General features: G+C 35.7%; 1 protein-coding gene across 7 annotated transcripts in view; it reads left to right on the top strand.

Moving 5' to 3' along the window:
• Nucleotides 1-12,077, top strand: part of APC (APC regulator of WNT signaling pathway) — a 123,087-nt gene that overhangs the window by 74,486 nt on the left and 36,524 nt on the right. For all 7 annotated transcript variants that reach the window (XM_055340102.1, XM_055340120.1, XM_055340149.1 and 4 more), the window contains 2 exons: nt 3,180-3,263; nt 11,083-11,187. In XM_055340102.1, the coding sequence (XP_055196077.1) occupies nt 3,180-3,263; nt 11,083-11,187 (189 nt within the window). The remainder of the gene's footprint in view (nt 1-3,179; nt 3,264-11,082; nt 11,188-12,077) is intronic.

The following is a 12,077-nucleotide window of genomic DNA, read 5'->3' on the forward strand; positions in this document are numbered from 1 at the left end:
TCCAGATTTCAAGTTACTACAAAGCTGTAGAAATCAAAACAGTATGGAACTGGCACAAAGACAGACACATAGATCAGATGGAACAGTATAGAAAGCCCAGAAACAAACCCACAATTATATGGTCAATTAATCTTCAACAAAAGAGGCAAGAAATGCAATGGGGATAAAAGAGAGTCTCTTCATCAAATAGTGTTGAAAAAACTGGACAGCAGCATGCAAAAGATTGGACCACTTTCTTAGACCATGCACAAAATGAATTCAAAATGGATTAAAGACCTAAGTGTGAGACTTGAAACCATAAATAAAAATCCTAGAAAAGAGCATGGGCAGTAATCTCTCAGATATGGACTGTAGCAACTTTTTTTTCAAGATAGGTCCCCTGAAGCAAGGGAAACAAGCAAAAATAAACGATTGGGACTATATCAAAACAAAAAGCTTCTGCACAGCAAAGGAGACAACAAAACTAAAAGCCGACTGAATGAGAAAGTATATTTGCACATGACATATCTGATAAAGGGTCAATATCCAAAATACATAAAGAACTTATACAACTCAACACCCAAAAACCAGATAATCCAATGAAAAAATGGTCAGAAGACACGAACAGACGTTTCACCACAGAAGACATCCAGATGGCCAACAGACACATGAAAAGATGCACATCATCACTCATCATCAGGGAAATGCAAATCAAAACCACAGTGAGATTGCATGTCACACTTATCAGAATGGCTGAAATCAGAAACATGAGAAACAAGTGTTGGTGAGGATATGGAGAAAACGAACCCTCTTGCACTGTTGGTAGTAATTCAGACTGGTGCAGCCACTGTGGAAGACAGTATGGAGCTTCCTCATAAAGCTAAATACAGAATTACCCTACAATCAAGTAATTGCACTACTGGATATTTACCCAAAGGATATGAAAACACTAATTTAAAAATGTGCCTCACTGTGTTTCTTGCAACACTGTTTATAATAGCCAAATGAAAGAAACAGCTCAAGTGTCTACCAACACTAAATGGATAAAGAGTGTGCATGTGTGTATATATATATATATATATATATATATATATATATATATACAGTAGAATATTACTTATCCCTAAAAAAAAAAATGAAATCCAACCATTTTCAGTGACTTGGTTGGAGATAGAGTATAATGCTAAATGAAATAATTCAGAGAAAGACAAATGTCATATGACTTCATTCACATGTGGAGTTTAAGAAACAAATGAACAAAGGGAAAAAAAGAGACAAACCAAGGAACAGACTCTTAACTATAGAGAACAAACTGATGGTTACCAGAGGCGGGGGTCGGGGGGTGGGGGGCGATGAGTAAAATAAGTAATAGGGATTAAGGAGTGTACTTATAATGATGTGGACTGAGCAGTGTGTAGAACTACTGTATTATACACCTGAAACTAATACAGCACTGTATGTGTCCTATCCTGAAATTAAAATTAAAAATTTAACAAAAGATTTTATTGGTGGAGGGGCACTTGTTAGATAGAGAAAGGGAAAAACAAGTAGTATAAAGCTAATTGTGTAAAGCTTTGTTTCATATAAAGCCAGAAAATGTGTATCATCTGGTTGTAGAGGTGTTCAGTCATCGTCTCAGTATCTTTGGAAAACTACCAAAAATAGGGGCATTTCTCCTTCAGCATGTTTTCATGAGTAAATTAGATGTGGAAAGTTTTGTTAGTTAGAGAATATTATTTACATTAAGTTCACTATTTTCATAATCACAATACATAATCAGCATAGTTCTATTATGGGGAAAGGGAGAGGGGAAGGAAGGACTTAGTTTGGAGGCTGTTTTTTGAGTTTTTCTTGTGGTTGCTTATTGTAACATTGGGTAATAGTAGCAATAAGTGTTTTTCCTGGATAATAAAATCAAAGGGACATTGTATTTAAGCAAAACTAGATATGATCAGTGAGTAAATTTTATATGTAAGTTTTTTAACTATTAACTTTTTCCGTACTTCTAGTATTTATCTATTGGTATATACACACTCAGGCATCTTTTGTTGATGGAACACATAATTAGAAATAGTTCAGAAATGACTCCATGTAGCCTCTAACACATTCCCCCCCATCAAAACAATTATTCTTATAATTTCTGATGCCTTGATGTTAAGATGTCTACTGTAGAATTACTACTTGTTTCTAAAAGCTATGTATTCGTTGTCATGGAGGTAATTAAAATAATTTGAGTTTGCAAGGTTTTCAAATACAAATGATTTGATTTTTCTTACTTCCACTTGTGCTCATTAAATTAAAGCAAAATCTAGCTTTTTTTAAATTTTTTTTACAGAGAGCATGAGAACAGGGGTGGGGGAGGGGCAGAGGGAGAGAGAGAATTTTAAGCAGGCTCTCCAGGGAGCCACTGAGCCCAGAACCCAATGTAGGTTTCAATCTCATGAGCCTGAGATCATGATCTGAGCTGAAGTCAAGGGTTGGAGGCTTAACTGACCTCCAGTTGAAGGCTAACCAACCAGGCATCCCAAAATCTAGCCTTTTGTAAAAACACTTTTCCCACAGTTTCAATTCCATGCTGCTCCATCTATATAGTAAGTGCTTTGTGTTCACTTAATAGTGTTAGGATAGTGGGAAAGCATAAGCTAACAGCTTTCTGATCCTAGTGTTGGGAATCAAAATAATGTTTCACTGTAGAAGGTATTTGGGAAAGCTACATCTGAAAGATACTACTACTGTCTTGTAATAGGAGTAACTCTTGGACAGGTTAATCCTATAGTTTAAACCCTGATGTTTACTAAAACAAATCAGATGCTCTTTCCCTTTGTATACTATGCTTTCCATTAATCTATTACATTATACTGGCATTTGGATTAGTATAAAGATCAAATTTAGGTATACTTTTCTCTTTGTTGAACTATTTTTTGAGGATAACTTAAATACCAATTTTTGTACCACATGCATCATGCAATTTGATATGTGACTTTTATTGGTGCAGTTTTTCTAAACTGTTATATGGAATTATGAGTATTAAAAAACTGAACTGTACCGATATGTCATCAGTGTGTGAACATATATACATATCTAACTTCTAAAAATGATTTAGCATAACCCTAAGCTGTTAAATGATAGCCATAGTAAGACTATTTACACTAATGTTTTTAATAAAAGTAGATCTAATTTGGTCACTTACTTTCTTTTAGCGAAGAGTAACCAGAATTCAACAAATAGAGAAGGACATACTTCGTATACGACAGCTTTTACAGTCCCAAGCAACAGAAGCAGAGGTTAGTAAATTGAGTGTTCTTTTTGTTGTTGTTGTATATACGTATAGTTATATACATATAGTTATTCTAAGAAAAGAAAATATGTATAATTAATGTGGTATCATTGAAATATAGATGTTCTTATAGGGAACTGAGACACTTCCTAAGTTTTTCCATGAAATTAAATGAATTATCAAAAAGCTTGATTATATTGATCTTTTAATAACTCCTACTCAATTAAAATTTATAGAGCCATAAATAGATACTTTACTTCAGTGATCAGATTACATAGAATCTTTGGCTATTATCAACTAGGAAATAAGCTATTACCTGTATGCATTTCATGATTAAAACTGATCATACAAACTTAATGAGGATTGCTTTACAATCCTCATTAAAATTACAGTAAAAGGATAAAATGAAAAAGACACAAAGACAGGAGAGGTGACATAATAAAATTGGGGAAGGTGGACAGCAGGTAAATGGATGCACTGTTTTAGCATATGATAGTGGATTAACCCTGTAGTCAGCAGTAGGAAGCCATGAAGCAACTCATTTTATACCATGGAGTCCTAATACCTTCCAAAATAAGCACCTCTGGATGTGAGGACTAAAATTTAATAAGAGGATGATTGAAAATTTGTCAAGAAGCAGGTGGAGCTTCCAGAGGCTGTCTTGAATTCTTCGTAGCCAGGTAACGTCTTTCTAATCCCAGCAAAAAATGAGAGTCTTCTAGAAAGGGTAAAAAGAAAGGGTCTTTAGATAGGGGTAACCCTAGTGTAACTGAAGTTGGGGTATCATACTAAAAACTGAAATAAGTAAAAATTTACTCATTGGATGCCAAAACCCTCACTGGCATCTAGACTTATAATACAGGAAAGTTCCTAGAAGCAACTTCTCTAGGAAATGTGACTAACCCAAGAAAACAGATCTAAAGGTACTGACATTGGAGGGTCCCTCAATAAAATAACCCAGCTGGGACCACCCCATACAACAGCCTTAGTTGCCAGTCTTCATCCCTCATGCATAGAGTGTCGCTTAACCTTTTCATAGGCAGCCGGCCTGTTGTGAAGTAGGGATGGACAGCTAAAGACTACCAGGTATTTTAAGAAATTTCCTAATAAGAAAGATATAATGGAAAAAGATACTCTGCAGAGAGAAGAACACTTTAAAACCTAAAACTAACATTAATATTCTCAGATAAAGAGATGGCATCCATAGTGGAAGGAAACAATGGTATGCAAAACATTCAGAAAATTCAAGAAAGCGTTCTTGGGAATTAAAAGTGTGGTAGCGGAAATGAAAACTCAGGTTAGAAGATACATTTCTCAGAAAATGGAACAGAAAGATAAGAGATGGAAAACAGAAAAACAGAAAATCAGAGAATCATTCCTGGAAGGTTCACTGTCCAAATAAAACGGAGTTCGAGAAGAAGAATGGAAGAGCTAGAGAGAGGAAATGTCACAAATAAAATACCCTAGAATCGAGAGGCATAGTTTTCCAAATAAAATGGTCTCTTAAGTATCCAATACCACCAATGAAAATAGTCCCACAGCAGGCACATCATGATACAGTTATCATTTCACTAGAAATAAAAGGAAAGCCCTAAAACATTCTAAAAAAGGAAACGGAATCAAAAAAAACCAGCAAAACAGGAATGTAAATGTCTTAAGCTGTATAAATAACAACTGGAAGCTGGGAAGTAAGAATACCAATTCTGCAATGTTGATTCTTAAGGACTGGGTTCTGGGGAAAAGAGAACCGTATCTCTGCTTCTTTGTCCATTTCACTCTACTGTTGTATGGCAGGCAGTATTCTGGGTGTTGCTACCCCTTTGGCTTTCCAGTTTAGTTTATCTTTTTTCCCCTTGATTAAGCTTACTACACTCTATTTTTTAAACTATTTTTAAAGAGGCAGGCTTCTGTTTTTATTGAGCAGCACTACATTTTATATTTTCTCTTATATTTTCTACTCTGAGTTTTTGCTGCTGTTGTTTTTCTCGTTTCTTTAGTTACAGTTTTTTTTTTTCTCTGTCTTTCTAATATCCTGATTATTTCTTATATCCTGGTTGTCTACATCTAACAGGTTCTTCTATATTTCGGAATGAATATTCATATGTATTTTTTCTGGTTGATTGAATCTTTTATTTGCATGAAATAGCTTTCACTATTACATTTAATGCTCTTCACTTTGAATTTCATTTTGTTTGCTATTAATATTGTTACACAAGCCTTCTGTTATCATTTCCCCACTATGACATACTCCCTGCCAGTATTTCCAGTTTACCACCAACTTTCTGACCTGTGGAAAGCCCTAAGAAATTGTCATTTGTAAATTGCCAGCCTTATTTTCCAGCGTGGTTCTAAGTCTTTTGCAGGTGGAGACTTGTTCGTGTTTTTTGTATTTATTCAAAACTTTTTATTCATGTCATTGGATCTGGGACCAGCTGTCCACCGTCGTGATGCAGTGTCTTCTTACTTTCTTTTGTTATGAAAATGATTAGGTTAGTCATAGCCTACAGTGGTTACATTTAGTCTGTGTGTTCAGCAAATGTAGATTAAAGGAAGGTACCATGTTACATTTAAGAAAGAACAAAAACCGTTTTCTTAAATTTGCTTTTCAAAGTTTCTTTATTATTGTTGTTTAGCTCATATAGCTAAGTGGGAGAGGCTGGAAAATGGAGAAAACCAGGATTTGGACACTCATAAATTAGTTTATATATACAGTGTAGACAAGAAAAGATAGCTGTAAAATAATTTCTTCAGCATGAAGCATAGTGCTTTGTCCTACATGTTGACAACTCTAGATGTAGTACGTAATTCAAGTGATGTGATTATTGCACATGATTCAAATATCAAAAATCACAAAAAGATATGTGAGGCAACCAGTTCTACCACTTTCTTGTGTATCTTTTCAGAAAAGGTAGGTTATTCACTCACAAGCAAATACATTTGGGGAGATCAAAAAGATAGAAGTTGTGAGAACTGTAGCCTGGTTGTAAAGAGCCAGTGAGAGAGCCAAGTGGCTCAGTCAGTTAAGCATCTGACTCTTCATTTTAGCTTACGTCCTGAGATGGAGTCCTGTGTTGGTCCACTCTCAGCAGGAAGTCTGCTGGAGGTTATCTCCCTCTGCCCCTCCTCCCACTCTCACTGTCTTGTGTGCACACATACATGCATGTCTCTTATTTGAGACAAATAAGTAAATAAATCTTTTTTTTAAAAGAAGCCAGTGGAAATATTTATTAAAATCATATGCAAAGTACTTTTGCAACTCATTAATAAGGAAACAGCTCAATTTAAAAATGGGCAAAAGATTTGAATAGACATTTCACCAGAAAATATACAGGAAGGACTGGTAAGCAAATGAAAATATGCTCACCATCATTAGTCATTCAGGAAATCAAAATCAGAGTCACAGTGAGATACTACTTTACACCCATTAGGATGGCTATGATCATAAAGACAGATAATAAGCCCTGAAGGATGTGGATAAATAAAAGCTACCATACGTTGCTACTGGGAATGTAAAATGTACATCGCCTTGGAAAACAGTCTCGCAGTTAAGGATATTAAACATAGAGTTACCATGTGATGCAGCAGTTCCACTTCAGGGAGCCTCTCCAAGAGAAGTGAAAACATATGTTCACATGAAGACTTTAACTTGAATGTTCATAGAAGTATTACTCATAGTAGCCCCCAAAGAAGAAACCATGCAAATGTGTATCAACAGGTGAATGATTAAACACAATGTGGTATATATATCTTTACAACCAAACACTGTTCTGCAATAAAAAGGAACAGATTGGTGATGCATACTGTAGCATGGGTCAAGCTCAAAAACAGTGTGCTAAGTAAGAGAAAACAGACATCTAAGTCCACATATGTCATGTATAAGAAATGTCTTGAAAAGTCAAATTTATAAAGACAGTAAGTCAAGCCAGGGATATGAGTAGGAGTGTGGATTAGCTATAAATGAGCACAAGGGATTCTATTAAAATGATGAAAATGTTCTAAAACTGGATTGTGGTGATGCTTGGTACATTTACAAATAACTGGTACGCTTAAAATGAGTGAATGTTGTGGTATGTAAATATCTCAGTTTTTTTTTATTATTTTTTTAGTCGTATGGTAGAAAACTGGCAAGTTGTGCAGCGACTCTGGAAATGAGGATGCTAGTTAGGATTATTCTTTCATAGGAATCAGCAACAGTTTCTTTGCCTTTGATGTTAGCATCAAAGAGTGCTCACTTCAGCAGCACAGATACTAAAATTGGACAGTGGTAAAGTGCAGGCAGGCCTGTAGCCTAGGGTCAGTAAGAGAAAAGGGAAAAAGAAAAGAAGGAGGAGGAAAGAAGTAAAGATAGTAAGTGGTAGGGATTAGTTTGGGTCCTGGAGTCAGACTTGCCATCCCACCTCTGGCTCTGCCATTTACTAAATAAATATGTGACCTAAAGCCAGATTCTTATCTTCTCTGCCTCAGTTTCTTTATCTGCAAAGTGGGGATGGTAATACCTACCGCACAGGGTTGGTAGGATTAAATAAGTCAGGAGATGCCAAGAGATTAGTGCATAGGAAACAGACTTTTTTAACTTTATCATATTCATCATCCTTCATCAAACAGGCCTGGTAATCCTTCAGGACTGTGTTTCTGTGGGTCCCCCATTCTCCTCCCCTTGGAAATGACTTTACTAATCTCCCTGTCTCTAATAATTCCATTTCCTCCTTCAAAGAGAAAAATGGTACCTGTCATCACAACTGCCTGTCCCTCCTATCAGGAAGCATTTTCCCTTCCTGCCTATGCTTTGGATTTTCAACTCTCGCCTTTTCAGAAACTTCTTACTCTTGTCTCTTTTTTCCTCACAATTTATCTTCTTCCTCTTCTGTGACACGTTTGCCTTGACATTTTTTTTTTTAATTTTTATTTATTTATGATAGGCACACAGTGAGAGAGAGAGAGGCAGAGAGACACAGGCAGAGGGAGAAGCAGGCTCCATGCACCGGGAGCCCGACATGGGATTCGATCCCGGGTCTCCAGGATCGCGCCCTGGGCCAAAGGCAGGCGCCAAACCACTGCGCCACCCAGGGATCCCTGCCTTGACATTTAAACATGCTTATGTCTTACCTTTTGAAATACAAAGTGAACCCTCCTCAATTCTGCCTCTCCCTGCAACCATGTTCCTTCATCTGCCCCCTAACCTCCTTCTTCCTCTTGCCATTCACCTGCCCAAAGTGGGTTTCGAGACTCCCAGGTCTGTATTTCTTCCCCACCATTAACCCTTAAAACACACCAATCCAGATAGTCTCTACTTCCATCATGACTTCTGTGTTATTAATTAAATTGATACTTTCAGTCTTCATCTTGACATTTTCTACGTTATTGAACACTGATTATTCCTTGAAATATTCTTCTCTTGGAATTTATGGTAACACTTTTTGCTTTTTTCCTACCTCTTTGGCTTTTGGACATTAATTGTACACATTCCTTAAGTCTTTATTTCTTTTATCTGTATTATCTTTCACTTAAATGATCTCGTTTTTGCTTATAGCTTCACTTACCTTTTATACACTGTTGGCTCTGAGATGCATTTTTCTAGCCCTGAGTTCCAGACTCCTAAATGTATGTGCCTTCTCTCCATGTCCACTTAGATGTCTCAAAGATACCTTAAATCCAGCATATTCAAACATAATTAATGGTCTTCTCTTCCTAAGTCCTTCTTACTATGCTGTCTCCTCCAAAAAAACCTCATTTCCTTAGTATTATCTTCTTTGCAAGTGGCACCATCATTATTTAGTTGTGTGAGCTAAGGAATGTAGGAGTAATTCTTGATACCAGATCTTCTCTCCATATCCAGTAATATCAAGTCCTTCAGATTTACCTCTTTGTCCCTAATTCTTTTATCCCTGTCGCTGCTTGTGTAGTTTCAAGTACCATCATCTCATGCTTAAATTAATACATTAGCTTCCAAACTGGCCTGCTCTATGTTTCTTACTTGCTTAGACATTTAAAATTAAAATTTGACCTTAAAAAATCAATTTACGTGAACTTTTCCCATTAATAGTCTGGTATTTGTTATGTGAGGGCAGGAGTGACCTATGAGAATCACACTAAAATTCAACAAAATCAGTAAGATTTTTTTTTTTGTTACCATCTTTTTTTCTACTCTCTGCACCATGATTTTTCTGATATACTAGAACAAACCGCCCCCCTCGTACCCCAGGTCCTTTGCATATGATCTGTTTACCTAAAACCTTCCCCTAACCTTTTCCCTTTTCCCAGAACTCTTATTCTTTAGATCTCAGTTATTTATTTTTTTTAAGATTTTATTTATTTATTCATGAGAGACACACACAGAGAGAGAGGCAGAGACACAGGCAGAGGGAGGAGCAGGCTCCATGCAGGGAGTTCGATGCGGGACTCGATCCCGGGTCCCCAGGATCATGTCCTGGGCCAAAGGCAGGTGCTAAACCGCTGAGCTACCCAGGGATCCCCTAGATCTCAGTTTAAACAGCACTTCCTAAGAGGGCTGTTTCCCAAACTCTTAGGCCATGTGATATCCCCCCTCTGCTTGTATAGTCTCACAGCACCTTATACTCTTTTTTTCAGTGTGCTTATCAAAGTTTTTTAACTTTATTGTTTTCTCATTATTTGATAGTATGCCTGATGAGACTGTGAGCTTGAGGAGCATGTAGAACCGTGTCATGTGTTGCCAACACTGTATTCTGTGCTGTACAAGTAATTAACATAACAGATGCTCAGTAATTACTTTTACATTGACATCCTTAATTGTTTCAAATCTGTGTTTTTAGTGGGTTTTTAATTCATTTTGTCTCTGTTGATTTTGTAATGTGTCTACTTTGATTGAATTTGTTGAATTTTATAGTGTGATTTTCAGATGATACCGTTTTTTCTTCTATTTCTGAATTATTGGGCCTACTTCATTTTTGCCTATATATAACTTATACTAGTTTACTGATGGAAATATTGCATACAAATTAACTTCTAAGTCACATTTTAAATGGCCTAGGAAAGTTTGATGTTTAAAGAAGTCCCAGTGGAAGCCATTTTATAATCTAATTATCCATTATAAAACATGTCACGTATTTTAAAGTGTAATTTTTATTTTTGAGTATCCTTTTCCTAGAGCAAGCACATTTGTGTTTCCATAAAAGATAATGGAAAATTATTTTACTATTTTGATACTGCAGTGGTATTTTTATAGAGTGACTGCTTTATACTGGGTTATAATCTATCCTGAGATGCCTGCTTTCACTGGATATAATCTATCATTTTCATTTCATATAACAGATGGTGGTTACATTAGAAAGGGTTTTTGGTTTTATTCATATCAGAATCTGAGAGCTTATTGATTTCATATGACTTTTATTAGCAGAAGATGTATATATATATATATATATATATATATATTCTTTGTATAAATATACAGAATGTATTTGTAAGCTTAGGTAATGGTTTAACTGTTACATTTGCAACACCATTAAATGCCAGAACCATGTGACCTTGCGAAAGAGACAATTATTTGTTGTAGTTGGGTTATACCCCTGATAGTGATGTGAGCACAGCTGGTGGAAGATGGTGTTTCTGTGAGTCTCAGGAAATCCTTTGTCTTGTGCAGCTCTAATGCTCAAGGGACATACTTCACTTTCCTTTCACTGAAATAGTCAACTGCCAACCATGCTGGAGGTTATAAAGTGCAGCTCCGAGCTTTTGTAAACCTATATAATTGATGCATCCAAAGCTTTAATACAGGAAAGGAAAAAAGCTGTGGGCTAAGACAGCATTCACCATTTTTGTATGTAATGATGTTAACTCCGTATTAACAGAGATCATCTCAGAGCAAGCATGAAGCCGGCTCACATGAAGCTGAGCGGCAGAATGAAGGTCAAGGAGTGGGAGAAATCAACATGGCAACTTCTGGTAGTGCTCAGGTAAATACATCATCTCACTGGTTTTCTTTTTAGTTAGCTATTTAAATATTTTTAAAGGAATATGGTGTGAGATAGTCCTCAGAGTGATCTGTGAATCTTACCAATTTCCTTAGTCCTGAGTGGTTATCTCCAGAAGCGTTCAGTGCCAGATTGCTGTGTCATTTTTATTACATCTAACAATAATGCTTTCAGATTGTCTAAGTATGTTTTCTAGCTCTAAATTGTGTGTTTCTGTTTAGGCTTAAATGATAAGCGTGAGTAGAGGGCTTTTTGAAAAATAAATGCTAAGCTGCATTTTGGTTATATGTATGATTTGACCTAGTTATTATTGCTTGCATTGAACAGATTTGCTCTTTCTCTAAGGCATTCTTTGCAAAGACATTTTTATGTTTTTAAAAGTAATCATAAGGACTTTGTTATCATTTTTGTTTTCTGTTGTACTTCAAGGCTATGTAAATCTAGAAATCCAAATTTTGTAATTGAAAACAATGATACTAATGCTCCTAAAAAGTAGAGACATAGCCTGATTGTTTAATCATTATCACATGGTTTTTAGCAAAATTGTGGAAGTCAACTTGATTTTTTTTTTTAAATGTAGCACTGTTATCTTGTTTTTCTGCATTAGTCTTCTGTTAAAGTTTTATCTGAATGCATCATAATATGACAGAATTTTTGGGGGGTGTTTGATCTTCTCCATATTTTTTCCAATATTTTTATATTGTAAATGATTTTTTAAAATAGAATTTTACTAAGTTTTTAAAGATAACTTCCCCACTATTGATATAAAATATTCCTGTACTGCAGAGTCTAGGTTATTTTTGATGATAATATATATTTTTAAAAGAGCATGGATTAAAATTTAAAGCTTAAAATGTCTCATAGTTGAGTAT

Source organism: Nyctereutes procyonoides, unplaced genomic scaffold (genome assembly GCF_905146905.1).
Source record: "Nyctereutes procyonoides isolate TBG_1078 unplaced genomic scaffold, NYPRO_anot_genome, whole genome shotgun sequence".
Lineage (NCBI taxonomy): Eukaryota > Metazoa > Chordata > Mammalia > Carnivora > Canidae > Nyctereutes > Nyctereutes procyonoides.